Source organism: Trematomus bernacchii, unplaced genomic scaffold (genome assembly GCF_902827165.1).
Source record: "Trematomus bernacchii unplaced genomic scaffold, fTreBer1.1, whole genome shotgun sequence".
In the NCBI taxonomy this organism is placed as follows: domain Eukaryota; kingdom Metazoa; phylum Chordata; class Actinopteri; order Perciformes; family Nototheniidae; genus Trematomus; species Trematomus bernacchii.
In genome coordinates, this window is record NW_022987739.1 from 25,326,501 (window position 1) to 25,349,650 (window position 23,150).

The 23,150-nt window shown below is 39.6% G+C and overlaps 2 protein-coding genes and 1 long non-coding RNA gene across 4 annotated transcripts in view; all 3 read left to right on the forward strand.

Annotated features, from left to right (window-relative positions):
* The first annotated feature begins 555 nt into the window (after positions 1-555).
* LOC117495877 lies at positions 556-1,080 on the forward strand. Its single transcript, XR_004557219.1, has 3 exons — positions 556-670; positions 883-974; positions 1,066-1,080. It is a non-coding gene; the product is annotated as an uncharacterized LOC117495877 (long non-coding RNA).
* Positions 1,081-3,895: 2,815 nt separating this feature from the next.
* The window catches only part of LOC117495864 (CD209 antigen-like protein E), a 39,881-nt gene continuing 20,626 nt past the window's right edge, over positions 3,896-23,150 (forward strand). Inside the window, exons 1-5 of one of the 2 annotated variants that reach the window (XM_034147446.1) lie at positions 3,896-3,963; positions 4,403-4,538; positions 4,619-4,708; positions 4,913-5,053; positions 5,765-5,907. In XM_034147446.1, coding sequence (XP_034003337.1) covers positions 4,469-4,538; positions 4,619-4,708; positions 4,913-5,053; positions 5,765-5,907 — 444 coding nt within the window. In that variant the 5' untranslated portion in view covers positions 3,896-3,963; positions 4,403-4,468. Of the gene's footprint in view, positions 3,964-4,402; positions 4,539-4,618; positions 4,709-4,912; positions 5,054-5,764; positions 5,908-18,882; positions 18,987-19,204; positions 19,385-23,150 lie in introns of those variants that run through there. The other variant, XM_034147442.1, reaches the window with a different exon arrangement.
* Positions 12,547-18,165, forward strand: LOC117495873 (protein mono-ADP-ribosyltransferase PARP4-like). Its single transcript, XM_034147455.1, has 5 exons — positions 12,547-12,621; positions 12,949-13,015; positions 14,528-14,630; positions 15,487-15,619; positions 15,959-18,165. Exons 1-5 carry the CDS (start codon positions 12,593-12,595, stop codon positions 16,164-16,166), a joined length of 540 nt encoding a protein of 179 aa, XP_034003346.1. The 5' UTR covers positions 12,547-12,592; the 3' UTR covers positions 16,167-18,165.

Below are 23,150 nucleotides of genomic sequence, written 5' to 3' on the forward strand. Positions count from 1 at the left end.
CATCTCAGCTGAGAACCCCGGATACGATTCCAAAAGTGGGAACCTACTTCCCCGAAAGTCTGACACCTACTCCAAAGTGCTTCCCAGAGGAGACCCATGAGGAAAGCAATCTTAGCCTTATCTGAGGCATATGACTGCTGTCTGGCAAACAAAAGTTCACACTACATAAGAAAAGACTGACACAATCCCACATCACCGTCATACCGCTCAAGAGCGTGGACCCATGGCTCCCTGACAGTTTGTGAAATCATGGCTTCCTGTACCGGAGTTACCGGAGGGGAACAGGCAGACTGTCTTTAATGACTCTGAGGGCTGGTAAGCTGGGCTGAAAGATCCCACAGACTTTCACATTACATTTCCAACCTGGTCTCACCAGAGCTCCAGCATCTTCTTGACATGAAGCCCTTTCTCTCAGTGTTTCATGCCAAAGCGCATGACTTCAAATGTGAAGTAAGGAATTGTTACCATGTGACACAATCACTTTATGTAAAAACCTCCTTGTGAATAGTGACAAGTTGTAACGAGTCGTACTTTTGAATATATTTTAAACAGGTTAAATGGAGTGGGGCATATCAAGAGGGGGCTGGACTAACCCTAGGGGAGGAGGTGGAACAGGTCAATGCCTTCCTCTCTCGGATAGCAGTGACCACAAAACACATGTCAAAAGCAGGTGAGTTACGATAGAACCTTTACTGTCAGTTTTCAAAAAATGTTAAGAAAGGCACAGATTACACTAACAAATTACACCAACAACACAAACTCATAAAAGCTTATTGACGGTTATGACCAGAGAACACCATTTAGGATGGCAATATAGTATAAACCCCAGTTACAGTATAAGAAGTAAGAGGAATAGTAATAATGTGATATTCTCTTTTGCAGGACGTACAGACATGCTGACGCTGATGGCCATGCGCTGGAATCAGCAAAAAGTCAGCAACTTGGCCACCTCACTGTCCCGCAGATATCTGAAGGTAATAACATAGTTTTAGAAGAATTATTTGTGGCTGCAGCCTAAATGTAGATTTCTGTATTTACTTGTCTTTAATTGTTTGACGTTTGTAGACCACAAAAGCTCTGAAAAAAAAAATTGCAGAACCTGGAGTCCATGAAGGCTGAGTTGGCAGTGACTGAAAAGCAGCTGGAAGACTGGGTCAGAGATGTGAATGAGTGGGCAGAAAGTGAGGACAATCTTAATGACGTTTTTCAACTTTTTTGTAGTCATGATTTATCAATTTATTTTTAATTTTCAGAATTAGTGATAACCCTCTATTGACATTTGCATTACTTATTTTTCATGAAGCATATGTAATAAAATAATATTAAAACATTTGATCAAATGTCACTGTTATTGTGAATTACTGTGCTTAATACACCTATTTCCTCTAAAAAGCAACAACAAACAACCCAAGGGATGCTGCTGCCTTGGCCAGCAAGATCGAAATGCTGACAGTAAGTGTCAAGAGACGTTCGCAGCGTCTCTACAAAGACACAGACAGCAACAAAGGTCGTTCCCGGATCCGCCGCAAGATCAGGGATGAGAAAGGGGTCCTGACAGCCACAGTTGAGAAATACAACTCAATGGTTCCAAGCACAAAAGCGCTGTGCCTCGAAGCCATTCTGTCTGTGGAGAAAGCTTGGCCATGGCAGCTACCAAACAGTGGTAAGTACACCAGTCTGCTGAATGCTCACAGCAAATGTGGAAAACCTTCATGTCTGATATATAAATCTATTTAAGACTTCATAGATTCTTTGAATGTTGATCTTTCATACACATTAATTCATGTTTTGTCATAAATGCTTTCCAGACTCTTTCGACCTCAGGACAAAGAGAAGAGCATTCGACCTTGTCATGGCAGTGAAGTGACTACAGGAGGAGAAGAAGATTCTCGTCACAGAAATGAACCACCACTGGAAGGTCCTTTAAACCCGCAGTGATTCCCTGAAAGAGATGTCCTGCCTGCAAAGTACAGTATATATTACATTTTTACTTTGCATGACTTTACACATCAGTGATAGGTGATGAAGTAACTAACATTGTCTTTATCTTATACATTTAAGATTCACCATTGGGCCTGAGCGAAGACGGGATGAAAGGTCTCCAGAGCATGTTTAGGAAAAAGCAGCACGACATCGGAGAAATGAAGACTCATGCAAATACAATCTTTTATATTATTATTATTATTATTATTATTATTATTATTATTATTATTATTATTATTATTATTATTATTATTATTATTATTATTAATAATATATATATAAATAAAGACATCTTGTATTTTACTGCCATTGATTAATTTTGTCAACATTGGACCTTGACACCGTCCACATGGCTATAGTGAAATATTATAATAGAAAACATTAAGCCTCTTTGATTTAATAATCTGAGCTGAATCCTCTCTGCCATCTCATATAACACACACTTCCTTATTTATCTTTGAATAATAATAACATAAAAATAAATACGACTATACTACGGTCCTTCGGTCCTGAGATTAGCGCCTGCAGGCTCTATGCCTGTCAGCTCTGGACAGCGCAAAATGCGTATATGAAGTGCTATGTCATGAATGCAAGAAATCATACCCTTGTGGGGGCGCGCTCATGTGATTAGAATGGGGAGGCTGTGGCGCAGTGGACTAGTGCGTTGGTGTTCGGATCAGGGGAGCACAGGTTCAAACCCCACTGCAGTCAGCATGTCGTTGTGTCCCTGAGCAAGACACTTCACCCCAAATTGTGGGGATTGTCCACAGTATTGAGTATGTAAGTCGCTTTGGATAAAAGCGTCTAACATGTAACATGTAATGTAATGCAGGAGACATCTGATTGGCTATAGATAGAACAAATTACAAGTACAAATCAGGTCACCGTCAGGGGAGTTAAAAAAAAAACACACACGAATGCACAGCGACCCATGCACAGAAAGCGGGTTGTGTTTGTTTGTAGCCTTTATTTAACCAGGTTAAAAAATCCCATTGAGATCAACGATCTCTTTTTCAAGGGAGACCTGCGGTACATTAGTTACACATAAATTGCATTGTGTTTGCAGGTGCAGCAGTTTTAAACGGAAAACAAATATGTGTGGATCTTCTTCTTTGAGTCCGTAGCAATCTCAGATGTCGTTCTGCACAGGCCACAGCTGGGGTAGGTTCTGCCAGGTCTTCTGGACTGTACCGGGGGGCATCGGCACATTCCAGTAGGTGGGACATTGTCTGCACTGATCCACAGCTGCACGTGTCTTCTGTGGTGTAGTTCCACACTTTCATCAGTGCTTTGCACCACCTGAATTTTCTTTGAAATAAAAAACATCTATATTGATTCTGACACTTCTTCATCCAACTCACAGATGTAACCTTGCTTTGATAAAATAAATTATTCATATAACCCTTTTAGAAGTTAAGTTGTAGTCATTTGTTTTGGGCATGTCATTTTCGAGCCTGAAACATGAAAAACAGGCTTGGTGCTTAACAGGTTAAGTGACTTCCAGGTTGTCCAGCCAAGGTCGTGGCCACTAGCGAGGCTTTCCGTTGGTGTGATTCCTCTGTCCAGCCATTCAAGAGCTTGTGTGTCATGTGTGGATCAAAAATACATATGTAAAACTTTTTTCTGTATTTGGATTTCATTTACATGTATATCAAACGGAACACATGCGACACAACCCTCTGAACAACACAACCCTCTGATGCGTGTGTTGGTAGCTTGGCACGCTACTTCCCTCTGATGCGTGTGTTGGTAGCTTGGCACGCTAGTCCCTGGAACCTTTGCTGCTTCCAGTGTTTCCTCTTGAAGTCTTTGATCACTACCACTAAAGCGCTATATAAGTACAGTCCATTTACCATTTACCCAGTCACCGGGTTTGAAGTGGTGTTGTGGCGCACCAGCTGGCGTCGGCAGTACGGCTTTCACCTGAGAGTGGATAGCTGAGAGGGAGACTGAAAGACTTATACAGTAGTTCAACAAAAGGTAAGTTAAATTGTCTCAACTTTCAGAAACTAACATTACATTAACAGAATAATATTCTTTAAATATGTGCCAGTTCGTCTTGTGCCAAGAGAGCCAGCTTTTCACACCAAAAAATATTTGTAGCTGCTTTCACAATAATGACATGCTATTCTCTTTTTATTAACCAGTAAAATAGATCTTTACAGGATCAGAATATTTTGAATATTATTAATCTTTATGGCTTTGTAAGATTATATGTCTCTATTTAACACAATGGACATTATTATCACACTTGTTTCAGTCTTAAATCTGTATTGTCACTGTGCTTTTTAATATTTTCATATCAATAAAGTTAATATTTCCTGATATTCTTCTTTTTTTTTATATATAAAATGATTTGTGATTTCCTCAAAAAGATAAAGCATTTAAAAATTCAAACCAGCAACCACACTTTCCCCGGTCACATACTTCAGGATACTTGCTGCAGAGCTGACCTTCGAGGAAAGAGTTGGCATTCCCATGAGCAATGGAGGAAGTCTATGCCAATGTTGACGATGTCCAAACCCTAAGCTCAAGATCATCAACAAAACAAGAAGGTAAGAGTGTCAGTTAGAGTGCACTGTGGATTTTGGATTTACAGTACTTTTTTTTACTCCCTGGTCTTCTCTGTGTTCAGGTCCCGGGAGACTTCTCAGAGCTTCTGTTCTCGGTCTGGGGCTGCTGGGTGTTTTCCTGCTGGCTGGACTCGTCGGCCTCGCTGTCCACCGTGAGTCTTTCTTTTAATAAGTTTAATAATGTCATTTTGAACGTGTGATTTTCAGAGCAATATTCTGCTCTGAAAGATGCACTTTCTACCAAAAATATTTTTTTTTCTACTTTTCTCCTAGGTCCAAAATAGGAAAACGTTCATTTTGGTTTGTGTCAGTATGATTGCATCAGGTAATTTAAGAAACATCTATTTTCATTTCAGATCATCACTCAGTAGGTGGTGCAGCTGCAGATCTCTCTGCTGTCAAAGCAGACCTCACCGAGCATCTCCAGGCCAGAGATCAGCTGATCAACCAGCTGAAGGCCAACCTCACTGAAAAGACCAGAGAGGAGGAGTGTTTGAGTGAGTGCTTCATGTGGGGGTTTGCATAGGGCTCGGTGTGTTTATGTAAGATATCAATTATCATAATATTTTTTACAAAATACCTCAATATTGATAGTCTAAGGCTGACAATTGATCCTTTCATAAAATAGTTACACAATGACACTTTTCATTAATGATAATTAAGAATTAGTTTTTAATGACTTAGTTGTGAATGATTTCATTTATAGTTTGTTTTATTTTTCTTCACCCACCATATTTATATTTCTTTGTAAACTATGCTTATGGCCAGTTCCCTTGTCTAAATTACTTTTAATATAAGCAATAGGAAGAAGAACTTAGTGGTAGTTTGTTCCAGATATTTGCAGCATAATAATAATAATAATAATAATAATAATAATAATAATAATAATAATAATTTCCAGTCGGTCTAGTAACTAACACAGAGATGTTGCCACTGTCTGTGTTTAAGTGGATGTCTTTGAAGACTTTAATAAGATCAGTCTCAGTGCTGTGGTGCCTGACTAGATCACATCGAAACAGTTATTTAAATCCCAAAAAAAGAGAAGTAGTTGTTTTGCAATGAAATGTGTGATCTCATTTGATCCCTCTAAAAATGCTTAATAAATATGTGTTTTCATTATTATTACAAAAGTGACATATAATGCACTCAAGAGTTCCATATTTCAGCAGTTAAAGCAGTAAATCAACAAGATCTTAAAACTTTTACAGAGAAAACGTGTCCTGAAGGATGGAGGAAGTTTGGTTGTTCCTGTTATCTCTTCTCTACTGAGAAAGCTTCTTGGGAACAAAGCAAACAAGACTGCACAGCCAGCGGAGCACATCTGGTGATCGTAGACAGTGAGGAAGAACAGGTAATGTGTGCTGCTTTAACACTTGTGATTGTATAACTCCTGCTTTTATCAATCAATAATGTTTTTATTGTACATATACTAGCAAATGTGTCTGTCAGCTATAATGATTACGTTACAACAATGGTGTTGGTTACATATTTCTGAGCTAGTAAAAAGGGAAAAGTTATCTGAATGTTGATGTCCATCCCAGTAAACTGCATTTGTAATATGTGAACAGGAATTCATCACTATCAAGATCAAGGGACCAACTTGGATTGGTTTGAATGACATCGAAGTGGAGGGGACCTGGAAATGGGTGGATGGATCTCCACTGACTCTGACGTAAGGCTTTACTTTGATTTTAAATACAGATGCTGGTTTATGTTGTGACCTTTCTAAATGTTTCACATGTTTCTGTAATGGGAGTTAACACAACACACAGGATGCATTTAAACGTAGGGTGTCTGCCCCTTTCACCAGAAGATTAATTTGGGTGTTAAGAAAAGAACATGGCTGTATTACTTATAGTTATTTGTATTTGATGTCCAATCTTTTAGTTAATCTTCTTTTCCTGTAATACCTGTTAGGTTTTGGAGCACAGGACAGCCTGATAATTTTGACGGAGAGGACTGTGTAGAAATACGGAGTATTGTTCACTCCCAAAGGTGGAACGACAGGCCCTGTAAGAACGATCAGCATTGGATCTGTGAGAAAGAAGCTTGACATTTAATTTAATTTAATTTGTTTTTGCCAACTTTTATTTGCCTCAATTAAATTAGTATTTGTATTAATCCTTTTACCCATCAACATAAAAACAGCTTCTTAAAAACATCTGCTGATAAGCCCACAGTTCCTGAAAGTGATAATATTGAAGGTGCCTTATTGAGCAGAATATGATAAAAATAAGAAGAATAAAAACTGTCAAACATTATTGAATAATTCAGACACATACAACAATACTCTAGTCTCAGCATTGGTCTAACTTGTTCAAATGTGTAAAATAGCCTGTGTGTTTATACAGTATGTTTCCTAACAATGAGCTCTTGTGGCCATGTGAGTACAAATCTATTGCAGGTATTTAACATTCATAGGTACCAGCCACTTTGTACATACTGTAAGAACTAGTGCTGTCAATGAATACAAAAATGTATGTATGTTTATCACAATAATAATCTGGGACTTAAACTGCAGGATTTGTTCATGATTCATTAAAAAAGTAAACTGCCTTTTATTTGAAGTTAATTACAGTACTTTAGTAAATGGGCAAATTAGATAGCTAGATCAGGAAATGGCAACTTTCGTTGAGCATGCATACAAAGATAAAAACCGTAAAAAGATATTGTGGGTGTATTACATGTTCTCTGACAAGATAAAGCTCTTCCACTTCAACAAACTGCTGTTATCAGATAAAAAGCAGCTTTACCACTTCACCTTTTTTTCTCAAAGTGAACAACTCCTCCCTGAAAGTTATCTTTGAAATGATGTGCATTTTTTATATTTATGATCAGCGGCAGACAGAGTACTTCAGAGGAAAGACATTTGTGTTTATCAGCATTTAAAATTAAGATCCCTGCTTTCACAACAATGTCATGCTATTCTCTTTTTATTAACCAGTAAAACAGATCTATACAGGATCAATACATTTAGAATATTATTCATCTGTATGGCTTTGTAAGATGATATGTCTCTATTTAACACAATGGACTTGATTATCTCACTTGTTTCAGTCTTAAATCTGTATTGTCAATGTGCTTTGGCAATAGTATGTTTTAAATGTGGGCATGTCAATAAAGCTTATTTGAATTCGTCTTGACTCTAAGCGTGAGAAAAAAACAAACATTTCCTTATATCTTTGAGATAGATATATAGATAATTATCTGGTACAGTTGCTAGGACTACCTTTAGCACTTAAGAGGTGTGACGTATTGATGGTGTTTTGTTTTGTTTTATCCTTTACGCTATTGCCATTTTCCCAGACATCAGGCATCATATTTCAAACTATCTAGATGAAAATATTTTATAGGGCTGTTTTTAAGACCTTGCAGCTCTGGGTCTTAGCAGACCCTAGGATCCATGCTCAGTTCCATGCATGGAAAACGTTGGACAGCAACATTGTGTAATATATATAAATATAAGCATCTCAGGTGAACATATTAATATTGTGCCTCAGGTTAAGTACCTTGGAATCATTATTGACTCTAATTTAACATTCAAAACACAAGTCAAAAAAGTGACCCAAAGAGTAAAGTTTAGCCTAGCAAATTTTAAATACATAAGAAACACAATGACATTGAATTCTGCCAAGTTATACATGAATGCCATGATCATGTCACATCTAACATACTGTCTCACAAGCTGGGGGCAAACTAACAGCTCCACACTGAAGCCACTAGCAACCCTGTACAAACAAACCCTCAAAGTACTGGACCAGAAACCTAACCGCTCCCATCACTGTACCATCCTCAACAAGCATAACATCCTGAGTTGGGAAGATTTAATAAAGTATAGGAACATCGTTCTGGTGTACAAAATCCTGCACAATACAGCCCCTCCACCTCTTAACTCATTGGTTACTCAACGTAACAACACCAGACTGACCACCAGAAGCTCCACACGTGGCGACCTATCAGTCCCATTCAGGAAGAGTACTTTTGGTCAAATCAAAGACATACATACACATACCACCTTCACAGCTCACTTAAAATCATGGTTCACTGAGAACTACACCTGCACACACTAGTCTGTGTTGAGTATGGCGTGAGTGTTACATGTTGTGTTACATGTTGTGTTACATGTTGTGATCATGGATGCTGCCCCTCATTTCTGTTATGTGATTGTGATGTGCTATAGGTGACATGTACTGTATGTAGTAACGCGTGTTGTTTATTGTTCTCTTTTATCCTCTCTTATCCTTTCGCCTGTATCTACTTGTCTTTCAACCTTTTTATTTTATTTTATATTTTTTTATAACTAATGCTGTTGATATATTGTGATTTTAAAGGTGTCTATTACCATCTGGCCGGGGACAACAGCTGGAAATTAGCCATGTCGGCTAAAGCTGTTCCATTTACTGTTTTTGTGACAGTTCATCGATGGGGACTGTCCACGACACTATAAATAAATAAACTAAACTAAACTACCTTAGGTGCTTGGTAACACAAATGAAAGTTGCACTCTTTTTTCTCTTTTTCCTCTTGTCACATGTGTTATCATTATTTTGAGTTTACCCGTGCAGGGTTGAGTATGGATACACTGTTGGAAAATACAAGAAAGGTGATACAAATTATGTACACAGGTTTAGAAGCTCTAAAAGGTTCATTTTTGAGAAGTGATTGGAGAACTATGTGTAAAGGAGAGTTGTTACAACACAGAAAACACCAGAATTTAAACTATGAACATTAATATAATAGTTAATGGCCTAAACAACCCAATTAAAAAAGTGCTTACACAAATGAAACATCAAGGTGGAGATATTGTATTTATGCAAGAACACATCTGTTAAAAGTACTGTGTGTGTGTGTGTGTGTGTGTGTGTGTGTGTGTGTGTGTGTGTGTGTGTGTGTGTGTGTGTGCGTGTGTGTGTGTGTGTGTGTGTGTGTGTGTGTGTGTGTTCAAAAGAAACCTGCATCGCTTTAGACGTCTAGTCCCAGCTCCAGGTGTTAAACTGGACCTGTTTTGTTTCAGGGAAAGAAAGCGGAGCTGAAGCGCTTCATCATCGAGTTAAGCAAAGAGTTCTCCATCCTGTCTCAGTTCACCAGCTTTGTGGCCATCGAGGAAAGGGTTTGTTAAATGAAAAACATTATTTATTTATATTTGTCCACCTTTCCACCCCAGATTTGAAGGTTTTGTAGCACCCAACCATCCCCTCTACCTTGTTTTAGGACTCAGAACAACCAGAGGAAGGCTTTACAGACATCCCAAAGCTACTCGCCGAGGAAGATGTGGACTTCCTCCCCTACATGGGCTGGATTTCTCCTCAGGACAGTGAAGAGGAGGACTCTGAGGATTATTCTGAAATGATGTCCGCATGCTTAAGGGTAAAGTCACATTGTGTAATCAGGGGACAAGAAAAAAGCATCTTTACTTGTTATGATTTACTAATTGACAATATCCTTTCTGCCTTCGTCTCTCCGTTGTAGGAGTGTGGTGATACTAAGGATTTTGGGTTGCTTGGGACCTCTGAGGATGAGTCTGAGGATGAGTCTGAGGATGAGTCTGAGGAGGACTCTGAGGAGGACTCTGAGGATTATTCTGAAAGGAGGTCCAAATGCAATAAAGTCACATTGTGTAATCAGGGAATAAGGAAAAAGCATCTTTACTTATTATGATAATTGACAATATCTTTTCTGCCTTCGTCTCTCCGTTGTAGGAGTGTGATGATGATAAGGTGTTAGGGTTCCAAGGGACCTCTGAGGATGAGTCTGAGACTCTGGTTGGGTCTGTGTTTAAAAGTGGTCCAATAATCGAAATGAAGGTAATGTCACATTGCATTATAATAATGAGGAAACAAAAGAGTTTTCTTTTTGTAATTTAAAGATGCCCTAAAATCCCAAACTTCCCTCCTGAGAAAAATAAAGCAATTGTTTGTACATTTAAGCATGTAAACATGTGACAGGAGAGGCACAAAATACAAATAGGAACCTGAAAATGAGGATAATATGTCCTCTTTAATAAATAACACTTCAATGAGTTGCATTTGTCTCCCTTTGTGCTTGGTATGATAGGGGACTTATTCCCGTAAAATGATCAGCAACAAATTGCTGCTTCACATTTGCTATTTTAAAGCGACAATAAATGCATCGCTTTCAGATAGAGCTGTTATTTGTAATGCATTGACTGTTAAAACTAAACAAAAACATACCAATTGGCAGGTTAACAAATCCTTAATGAGTGTCCTCGTGTGGCGTCACTCACATGTTATTAGAGAGGCAGGACAATGCAATACTGCTCCATTCATTTTAGTTTGAAAAAAATTCAATGTGTCCAGTTATAATTTGTAAGAAAAAGGTTTTGACTTTTTTGTTGTTTCTGTGTTTTTTAGCATGGGGCCTCTCCCTTAAAACTGAAAAGAAGAAGAAGAGGGGACGTGGACACATGGGCACCTCCAGCACCCCTGTGTGGCAATGAAGTAACACTAGATTCTTTTGAAACGCCTCTAGTGGATGAAGAAATGCATTTTGATTCATCATGCTCATTTCATCCTCCACCACCTCCTCCTTTCCACATGAAGGAACTCGGCCATAAATCTCCTTTCCGTGCGCCTCTCCCTCAGATCAGTGGTCTTCAAAGCCGCTCATTTCATCGTCATGGACTAATGGGAGCAGAAGTTCCCCGACACCACGGCATCATGTTCGGTGCACCGCAAGCTGCAACTCACTCAGATGTGTTGATGAAGATGAGCGATGATGGGCCTGAACCTCCTGTCACAGGGAAAGCATTTTCATTCTCAACAAAGAGAAATTCACTGTCCTATTCTGCTCATTCACTTCAACGCCAGTCCACCTCTCGAGACCTTCCAGCTCCCCCTCCTCCTACTCTTGGTCCAGCTCCTCCTCTAGCTGAAATGTTACTTGGCTCTAATGCCATGTCGGATCAGCGCAGTGGGTCACTGGTAGGACGCGCTTTCGGGAACAGAGCGCTATCACGTTCCAATCAAACAGGAACCTCCTCTGGTCTCTGGGATGCAGGGAGGTTTGCACCCCAGGAATGCAGCTTGAGTGTTTCCACCTCAACAACTGAAACAACTGAATGTGCGACTGGATCTCCTGTGAAAGGTCAGTCAGGATGGTTTTCCAGTAGTGCAGAATCTTTATTCTCCAGACAAAGAGCAAACTTATTTTCTGATGAACAAGAAATGTCAGGCTTTGGTCTCAGGGGTTGTGCGCTTGAAGAAGAACCCGTTAGACAAGATCAGCCAATGAAAGATGCCCCTCCTGCTCCACTTGATGAAGCATCAGATGTCCATGTAGAGCGACGTATGCACAAATCCAGAGGTAGACCATTAGCAAAGCCTGAAGAAGATGGTCCCTTATATGGAAGTTCTTGGGGAGGACAGGTCCGCATGAAGGAACTCGCCCAAAAATCTCCTCTCCGTGCGCCTCTCCCTCAGATTAGTGGTCTTCAAAGGATCACTCTCCGTATGCCTCCCCCTCCTCTCTCATTTCATCCTCGAGAACAAATAGCAGCAGAAGTTCCCCAACGCCAAAGCGTCATGTACGGTACAACGCGAGCTGCAACTGATTCAGATGTGATGATGATGATGAACGACCGTGCGCCTGAGCCTCCTGTCACAGGGAAAGCATTTTCATTCGGAAATGCACTGTCCGATTCTGCACATTCACTTCAACGCCAGTCCACCTCTCGAGACCCTCCAGCTCCCCCTCCTCCTACTCTTGGTCCAGCTCCTCCGCTAGCTGAAAGGTTTTCCAGTAGTGCAGCATCTTTATTCTCCACAGCTCAGCTCTTATTTTCTGATGAACAAGAAATGGAAGGCTTTGGTCTCAGGGGTTGTGCGCTTGAAGAACAAGATCAGCCAATGAAAGATGCCCCTCCTGTTTCACTTGATGACGCATCAGATGTCCATGTAGAGCGACGGAGGCACAAATCCAGAGGTAGATCATTAGCAAAGCCTGAAGAAGATGAGCCCTTATGTGGAAGTTCTTGGGGAGGACGGGTCCGGAGTAAAGATCTTTTTAAGTCTTCCAGGATGCGTCAATCAGCTGATCAACCATTCGAGTGAGTCCCTAAACATTTTTTGTTTGAATAGATAAGCTCCTACTAAGAAAACTGTGATAACTTTTGAATAACAGTTGTTGACAAAAAATGCTCTACTTATTTTTAAAGGCTTTGGTTGACAAAATGAACATAGATGAATTCATCTGCATGTTAACTGAAAAGTATTGTTGTAAATCCTCTGATTATGTACATGTATGCATGTGGAAAAAAAAGAAAGTCAGTATATGTGAGTATTTATGTTTACATTCTTTGATTTATGTGTGTGTTTTTTAGTACACAACTTCCAGTGTTCTCTAAGAGTGTCCTGTTGTGATCATGTCGTTTCAGGAGGAAGTCAGCAGACCCTGAAGCGCTGAAGCTCAGATGGACAGAGATCTTCCAAATGCAGCATTCGGTAAGAAATATTCAAAATGAACGTATGCGGCTGTTCTCGAGTGCATAAATGGACCTTTTCTTTTCCTGCTGACAGGATAAAATGACAGCCCTTTGAATGGTTTATCAATTCTGATCCTTTGATAATTTCTTTGTGAAACCCATTTGGGATGATTAGCTGTCAGAAGGCTGCTTTGCACTTCTTGTTAAAGGAGAGGTGTCATGCTTTTCCGGTTATTACCCGTCCCCTTGTGTGTTATGAAGGTTTTTATGCATGTAAACGGTGTGCAGAGTCAAAACCCTCAAAGTACACCCTGTAGCGAGTAAAACTCTAGCACAGAAAATACCTCCCCAAAACGCCTCGTTGGAGATACGTCATTGTCCATTTGATTCTTCCGGGTACGGCTTGACATCATGCCGTACCCGGAACGAAATGGACCAATCCGTGGAGCCGTTACGTTACGTCCACGGAGCCGTTAAGTTAAGCCCCCGCTTATTGGTCCATATTGACCAATCCATGGACTTCCTCACACACACATCTGTGTGCAGGGAGCAGGCAACTCAGCTGATTTCTCCTCCCTGGCTGCAGGCTGATAACAGACAGTTGGGATCGCGGCGAAATTCTCTCAACAGACCCATTCTCACAGCGTTTATCAACCTTTTTCTTACTCAATATCAAGCCACACTTATTGTTTTTACTTCGGCTGTGACTTTGTGTGTGCTCAGGATGAGTTTGGCTGTGTTTCGCTATGTATCCTAAACAAGGAAACAACACCTCCACGGAGCTCAGCGCGATTCACAACGTCCCGACCAATCAGAGCACACTGTGCTCACAGGGAGGGTGGGGGCTGGAGCTATTGGAGCTACAACGAGCCGTTAAAGGCAGAGAGTGAAATTCAGTGAATACAAGTAGTTTACAGAGATGCTGTATGAGAAACCAATGTGAGTTTGGAAACATGCACAGTATAAATCTATTTTAGTAGACCTCAACAATGGAATTATGATCAGTGGAAATGGCCATGACACCTCTCCTTTAAAACACTGTAACTATAGCGATACAGCAGTTAGAGATATGTTTACTGACAGCGGGGCAAATTTGGGTTTCAAAAGCAGTCTTATGCAACTTGGCGATGTTCAGTATTATCGTACAAGCATTTTGGAAAAATACTTTAGATGCTTTTAAAAGTACTAATACCTAACTGGAAATACTCCACTCCTAATCATGCATATACTGAAGTAAAAGTATGTAAACATTATCAGTCAATTGCATTAATTAATCTGGTGGGAGGGAGAGGAGGAAGAATCAGAAACGGGTTTATCACCAGGTAGGTTGACACGTAAAGTAAAAGGTTGTAATAACATATATCATCAGTGAGTGTTTTACTATTAAATGGTGTTTTTTGGATGTATTTACTGCTGCAGTAATGCTTATGTTAATGTGTATTTTTTTTAGCTGGCACTTTAACCATGGGGGCGTAATTAATTACCACTTTATGAAGGCAATGAACATTTTATTTGTGTCTCTGTGTTGCAGGAGGGTTACTGGCAGTTCACCGCAGAGCTGGGTGAGCTGATTAATTTGGATGTGGACCTCTTCGCCAACGTGTTCCTGAAAAACAAAGGCATCCAGTCTCTGGGTGAGGACTCTCAGAAACTGATGCAGCCTTTAGAGTGGGAATATATTTGTCATTTCAGATCATTTCCACATCTTTCTGTGGCCAAAAGATTGGGTTTACACGTGGAGATAGAAGTATCATTCGCCGAATAGTGCCAACATGTTCTTTAAAGTTTAATATAACCTTCCAAGCAATATAATATTAACCAATCAGACGAGAATGTCCTATTTGTATTTATGAGTTTTTAGGTTTTAAATCATTAAGATGAGTTTAAAAATGACCTGTTAATGACTAAGTCTCTTTCTTTGATTCAACTCAAACTGCTCTCTTTGGGGGTTATATTAAAAGGTTTTTGGTGAAAAGTTGAATATTGAATGTAAAATCAGTATTCAAAGTAAGTAAGTTGCTAGAGCCATTACCAGTGTTACAACTCAAGAGAAGAAGAGAAGAATAACCTCAAAACTGCCACATTTTATACATTTTAGTGTGTGAAAATATACAGTCTAGGGTCAAATCGCAAACAGTTATCATGCCACGTCTCTGCTTTTTAGAGACTTATATCAAAACCCAACTTTTCGCCACAAGTATATTTCATGATAGTTTGGATTATATTTGTCCAGGGTATGAAATTAACATCTGCTTCACAATGGAGATGTAAGAGTGGGGGCTCCAAGTTGAAAAATACACTTTAAAAAAATGGAACTGTGACATCTCTGTCCACAATAAATGTGCCTGTCTTTCAGTTTTCATTGAGGACTCTCATAGTTGCACTGCTTTCCTTTTTTTAAGTCTTACAGATATCTCAGCCATGATGATGAGTTTGTTTCCCACGGATGTTAAAAGCATGTACTGTACTTGTCTGTGTGTGTGTGTGTAGGTGTGAAGGCCCATGCAGACATACTGAAGCTGGTGGCGACTCTGCTGGTCCTGCAGCTGATGAGAGAGGAGAAGATAGAGGAGGGCAAACTGCTCCGCACCCTGTTCTGCCTGGACGACTCCCCTCTGCCCAGGTCTGTCCAAAACTTAATCGAACAACATGAAGATCCTAAATAAAAACACCTAAACTGATTCCAAGCTTGAAGGCTTACACTGCAACCAAAGTACAAAGGTGTGAAAAGAGGAAATGAAACAGGAAGAGAAACACATCACAACACAACAAAGCATTTATTTCTCAATTCATACCCTTGAGATGCCCATTGACTTTTAAAACACTCAAATATGTTGTTCTCGTTTGCAAAAGATCCAATATGTATTGCAATGTTCTTCTCTGGGTGATTTTTTGAGACTAGCTGTCACTATGTCCAGCGTGGCAACCTGTTTTCATATTGACTTTCTTCTTCTTCCTCCAGGCCTGAGCGTTGGGAGGAGGTGAAGAGGGCGGTGGACTGGGTCTGCTGGGCGGACCGGCAGTACCCGTGTGTCTACAGCCGGCTGGAGTTTGGATTCAGCTGGGAGTCCTCCACCCGCCAGCTGCTTGGCTTCGAAGGCCTCCCTCCCTTCTCCGCTCTCAGGGGACTGAACCTGCAGAAGACCGTGCCCCAGATTCTGGTCCACTGAGCAGGATAGTGAGAGGGAGGTTCATACCCCTTTGCCTTTTTATGGGGATTACATAATCTATTGGATGTATTTGTAGCCCTTTTATTCAGTCAGTGTGTTTACATGTTCTCAAATAGGTAGATACAATTGGCTTACTGCAGACCTGATTTATTAAACTTAAACTGCTTTGGGTCTACATATCGCCTTTTCTGCACGTCAGCATCTTTTTTCAAATGTATTCCAATAAGGCGATAGCTTATACTGTTTTACACCGTGGTCTTCAGAGAAAGAGTTGCACCCCTCGTCTTTCTTCTGACCGTTCCACCGTTTTGGTCAAGTTGAAAATATTTAAACTTTCCAGAAAAACGCTGTTGACGTCACTGAAGGAAATGACTGTCTCACTGTCAGACAGTAACCATCATAACAAAGACCAAAGAGCCTGTTTGTTGGAGCAGATCTGCCAGTGAGTGTGTGGCTTTTATCGTACCGTACACATATCATCCTCCTCACTCTAAAGCTGTCAGACTAAAGCTGTGACGCTCAATCACACAAAATGTGAGAACAAGCATCCTCTTGTTTGTTCTCATAGACACAATGTCAAACAAATACATAGCACAAATCGATAATAAAAACCAAGGGGTGAGGCTAGTCTGTAATACAACAATGGTGATACAGTGTCAAGACATTGCTGTCATAGAAACAACAAAACAACCCTTGGAGCGTTATGTGGACACGCCCTTATTCGGGGAAAGAGGATTTAAAGGCTAGATTACATTTCATGGCCTGATACTTATCATCTTGTTCACATGCATGCAAGTCCACAACAATGCCTTCAGACAGAGATAGCATCATTGTGACCAGTGATAAAAGGGAAGGTCACGATGAGTAGCAGTCTATTTGCATGTTTGTAATCCTCTCATCAAAAATTAGTCAAAACCAAAACTAATTCCGCAGCTACTACTTCCTCTAAATAATTTACTTGTAAATGTCGTCACAGCTGTCTTCCCACAGTTGAACACACAGTCACATGTTATTATAAAATAAGGAAGCAGTGCCTTTGTGCCCAAAAAGGGTCAGTTTCTTGGGAACATCTTGGACTGACCTGCTGAAGGTGTGTGTTGCTTCTCTGAGTAACCTTGTACATGTGAATCTTTTTTTGTCTTGTGTTTCATTTATAACTGCCTTTTAAGCACCTTTGATTATTTTAGTGTAGGATATAGGATCTTCTTTCACAGTATATGCAGTTTTATATCATGGTAGCAGTATAAATCAGGGTACAGTATAGTATTGTTCTGTAAATTCAATAAGAAGTGGATTAAAACAACCAGTTTTTTTATTATTTTCCTCTTTTATTTGGAACTATAATATTAACAAAATCAACCGACTCACGAGAGACAAAGCCAAAGACTTAAAACCTTTAAAATTCTGAATGTGAAACACGTTTTAAGGTTAAACGATGCAAATAACTTTGACTTTGAAATAAATATCAGTGTGACCTCAGTCAATGCAATATGAAGCACCATAAACATCCCACAAGTTTTAATTTCAATATATACCAAAATAAACAAGACTTTAACTGCAGGATTTGCTCATGTTTCATTCAAAAAAGTAAAGTAAAACTCCCTTTTATTTGAAGTACATTACAGTACTCGAGTAAATGTGTAGCTAAATCAGGAAATGGCAACTTTTTTATACAAGATAACACTTATTATAAAAATATGGTGGGTGTATTACATGTTCTCGGACAAGATAAAGCTCTTGCACTCAACAACTTGCTGTTATCAGATAAAAAGCAGCTTTACCACTTCCCATTTTTTCTTAAAGGTCCCCGATCATGCAAAATGCACCTTTGATGTCTTTTATACACACATATGTGTCCCTGGTGTGTAAGGAGACTCACAAAGTGTCCGAATACAACCCTCTCTCTTTTCCTCCGTACCCAAATCTCTAAAAACGGGGGTACAACGGAGCTGATCCAGATGTGCTGCGGTCATGACGACATTACTAAAATCAGGGCTGGCTTTACACCCACGGCCCTATCAGAAACGTCGCTATCAGAAACAATGCCCAACTATTTTGGAAGTAATATGGTCAGTGTTTACATTAGCAAGCATCGCTAACACTCAGAGCTAACGCTGTACTGGAGAGAATATGTGTAAAGAAGCAGGATATAAAAAGGTACTCACCACTATATGTGTTTATGTAATCATGAACAAAAATAAAATCTTTCAAAAGGTTCCCCAGTTGTCTTCATTTGTTTTCTTGTGTTTATCAGCATTCATTTAAGATCCCTGCTTTCACAACAATGTCAGCTAATACTCTTTTAAACTTGTCAAAGAGAGCTTTACGGGTGTGTTTTAATTTAATCATGTTTTAATTTAATTATGGTCATATCAATAAAGCTTATTTGAGTTTGTCTTGACTCAGCGTTAGAAAAATATAGCATTTCCTTATATTTGTATTGTTTTTTTTAGATAGATAATTATCTGACACAGCAATGAAACTACTCTTAACACTTGAGAGTTGTGACTTCCTCAAAAAGACACATTTTTTAGAAATTGAAACCAACCAACACAATTTCCTCAGTCACATACTTCAATACTTGACATTCCCATGAGCGATGGAGGAAATCTATGTCAACCTTGATGATGTCAAACCCCTAAGCTCAAGATCATCAACAAGAAGGTAAGGGTCAGTCAGACAGAGTGAGCTGTGGATTTTGGATTTATTAAACTCCCTGGTCTTCTCTGTGTCCCAGGAGATTTCTCCCAGCGTCTGTTCTCGGTCTGGGGCTGCTGGTTGTTTTCCTGCTGGCTGGACTCATCGGCCTCGCTGTCCACCGTGAGTCTTATTTTTAATATATATATTATATTCGTTTCATAAGTCATTTTGAACGTGTGATTTTAAGGAGCAATATTCTGCTCTGAAAGATGCACATTTGATCAAAACATCTATTGGTTTTCTATTTTTCTCCTTGGGCGAAATTAGATAACATTGACTTTGGTTTGTGTCAGTATGATTGCATCAGGTAATTTAAGAAACATCTATTTTCATTCCAGACCATAACTCAGTAGGTGGTGCAGCTGCAGATCTCTCCGCTGTCAAAGCAAACCTGACTGAGCGTCTCCAGGCCAGAGATCAGCTGCTCTACTCAGTGACTGAAGAGAGAGACACACTGAAGGCCAACCTCACTGAAAAGACCAGAGAGGTGGACAGGCTTCAGAGTTTGTCCAAACAGAGTGAGTGCTTTTCTGTGACGGTTTTGCACAGGGCTGGACTATATGGATTATATCAATTGTCATGATATTTTTGAGCAAATACCTCAATATTGCATCGATATTCTAAGGTTGGCAATTGCTGCTTTGATAAAATAACATGAGCGTACCAGAGAATGGCATTGGAAATGTTATAATGTGATTGAACAAATATATAATGTAAATTTAAAAAGGTCTAAGACAAAAGATGTTGCATTTGGTGTCGAACCCTGGGCCCTTAAACTTAAAACCAATGCTTAGACCTCTAAGCTGCCCAGGCATTTTTTTTAACTCGTGGCTCGCAGGCCACAACAAAGGAGAGGGAATTCAGCGAGAACAAACTCACATTTATTAAAGTAAATAAAAAAAGTCACTGCAGTGGAGTTCGATGAACAATATATTAACTTAAAATGAGCCAGGCTGGGCGAGGGGAAGGGGATCCAGGAGAGAGTCAGAGAGTGGACAGGCAGCCGGGCTTAAGTGCGTCCTGAGGCACTGGCCTCCCCATAATGAACACATGAACAAATGTCCTTTCCTGGTGGGTATCACGGGCACAGCTCTACAATGATGTCTTCATACTAGCGTGTTGTCTTTTCATAAAAATGTGAAAAGACAACATGCCAACTTACTATATGAGGAAATCCAAAGTCTAACAACTTATCTATTCTTGTTTGACAATATCAATATATTGCCAAACCCTTCTGCATAAAAGTGTAGAACACCAGACTTATTTTACTCTCAGTGCTTTTTTTTTCACATACATTTTTTATGTGTACAGCCCTTTAAAAAAATCGTTGTAACATCGTTTTAAAAGCTAAAAAGCTTCAGTCCCATCACTTCACATAATTATAAGATTGTGAATAACTAAATATCTCTTTATAAGGATGTTTTAAAAATGTTGACACCTTGTATTCTGCACATTTTGAACTGCTCTCTTTTTACAGGTTATGTCCCTGAAACTGCGCTGGTTCAGCCATTTCTTAAAAAGCCCAACATTTTTAGACATATTTCCAAGCTCCCATTTTTAGATAAAGTTTTAGAAAAAACTGTAGCAGAATAATTGTTAGCTTTTATCAATGACAACAATATTTTAGAACAATTCTAATCTGGCTTTCTATGTGTTTTACTCTGTGTTTTTATGTTTACATGCTGTTGTTTAATTATCTTGCTCACCGTGTATTTTTATGTTATAGCACTTTGTAACTACGTTTTGAAAGGTGCTATATAAATAAAGTGTATTATCATTAATATTATTATTTATATGGTGATTTTATATCATCTTCCTTTTTTGATGTCATGTCGGTCAAAATTACCGCCTTTATTGCAGTATTTTTTTATTTGATTTATTAAGCAATTGGACTTATAGTACCGTGTAAGGAATCATAACAGACTCTTAAAATGATGCAGAGTGAGAGAAGTAAGTATTCCCCTTACTGTCGATTGATTTGACAGTGATATCTCCACTACTCATCAACTCAAAAACACCAGATTATCCTTGTTAATTAAACGACATTGATAGGTTTTAGTGTGTGTACAATGCTTTTGTCATGTTTTCCCCTTCAATTCTGAGAAACAAGTAGTTTTCTATGAGTTTTGGATGGCCGAAGACATTACATTACCCACAATCCTCTGTAGCAACCATAGACTGTACAGATGTAGCAGCTAATTTAGGACAGTTTGAAACGCGAGGGTCGTGGTCGGCCCGTGAGCGGCCCGTGAGCGGCCCGTGAATGGCCCGGGAAAGGCCTGTGATGAAGAGCCTGCCCCCAGTCTGACTTGAGACCGCCCCCGTGATAAATAAATGTAATTATTGTGAAGCCAGCTGCAATGGATCATTGATCCACCAGGGGGTGCAGTGGGGTTCCACACTGGAGCTCATGTGAAATCAACTTCGATACAGTAAACTGGATGTACAGTATGTCTGGTACTACTGTATAGCGGATCTTTGTTAAGATCCATATGTCACGGATAGGATCATAGTCTGTGCTAAATAAGAGACATGTAATCATTTACAAAACATCACCATGTTGTTATTTAACAAAATAATGTTGTTTAGTCGGAAAAAACGAACGAGAGGAAATGCAGCCGGCTCTCGATTTTTAATCCTAATTTAATCATCATCTTCACCACGATCATTTATGTTTATGTTCGCTGAATTTACATGAAATCACTGACAAATATGAATATTCTGTATTCAACTTCATTAAAACGTTATTAACGTGCCTAAACTCAGTAATTCACTAAAAATATTTATATTTTAATGGAGCCTTGTCCGGCAGATCAGGATCTTGATCCCTGGGTGTTATTTTTCCCCACAATGACCAAGTCGCTGCAAATGATCCCGCTTATTACATGGCCACATTCTCAACAAAGTATAACGACATGACTCCCAATATTAATTGCAATGCTTATGGATTTAGAAAATGTTTTTATTGATTTAAAAAATAGTTGTATGTATTGATTTAAATTGACATGGATCCGCTAAGAAAAATAGTCCGTTGTTACCGTTTTTTAAACAGTCTGAATGCTGTGTGTTTACACACCTAATGGCCCATCAGCCACAGCTCTCTCTCTCCTCTTAGTAGCGCACACTCCTTTCCTGTAAATTACAGGTCCAGCCAGGCAAAACAGTGCACTTCTCTTTCCCGCACTACTGTGACAGACCATGGGGCTGGGTCAGTGTTAGAAATTAAAATCAATATTCAATGACGTAATTTAGTTTAAACGCACAGTAAGCTTTGTCGTAGCAGCTTTAAAATCAGCTGGGGTCTAGAGAGAATAATCAGTTAGGTGACAAACGTACAGCAACACAATGTTCATATTGAAAGCAATAAGGATCTTTATATTTGCTGCTCCTTTAGATAACTTGTTACTTATTGTTCCTTATAGCTTTGTGAAGCACCTTGAGATGACGTTGTTTTTAAAGTGTGCTATATAAATCAAATGTATTATTATTATTATTATTATTATATTTGCAAGTATGACGTCTCCTCCAAAGGAGGGTGTACTGTTCTGAGTGAAACAGGCTCTCTTTATGGGAGGACATCAAAGAAGATTTGCATTACAACAACATTCTGGGAGGCCAGCTGATACCCCCTCTGGCACTGTATGCAAAACCATCTCACCCTACAAGACAGTGAGATATACACAGACACAGTATGCAAAACCTCACCCCCTAAACGTGTCTGTTGATCACACATACATTTAAGGTTCACTCTCAGAGAGATGACCTAATCAGAGAAACTAAGACAATGAGAAAGAGGAGGGAAGTTCCCTCCTTACGTCACCACCCGCCATTGATGAGGAGGAGTCACCACTGAGATATAGAGAGAGGTGACGGAGCTCTAAAGACACTTATTTTTCTTCACCACAAGACTTGACCCCTTCACCCCGGCGAGGCAACAGCTGCTCTGTCTCTCCTCTTACCCTCTGCTTATTGTATCACCGTGCCATTTCATTAAACTCAACCAATTTGAACCTTTCCGGAGACTCCATTAGGCCCCGGCTCCACGAGGACAAATACGGCAAAACGCATCGGAGTAACGCAAATGCAACCGCAAAAAACCTTCCGTCCCCATGCAATATACACCGGATTGTGTCAAGCTCCACGAGACGGCTCCGTTTACATCCAAACGCTGGAAAAGCTGCAGTACATATGCCGAACCTGTACGTGGCGCTGTAACTTCCTCCACAAAAGCAGCAACTTCCTCCACAAAAGCAGCGAAGAAGAAGAATGGTTGTCATGGCTGCA

What these genes read in the sequence shown, in the direction of transcription:
- LOC117495873 (XM_034147455.1), top strand. Translation starts at nt 12,593, where the DNA reads ATGCGTCAATCAGCTGATCAACCATTCGA. An exon ending in TCAGCTGATCAACCATTCGA is followed by an intron (nt 12,622 to 12,948) that starts GTGAGTCCCTAA and finishes ATGTCGTTTCAG; the next exon opens with GAGGAAGTCAGCAGACCCTG. An exon ending in CAAAGGCATCCAGTCTCTGG is followed by an intron (nt 14,631 to 15,486) that starts GTGAGGACTCTC and finishes GTGTGTGTGTAG; the next exon opens with GTGTGAAGGCCCATGCAGAC.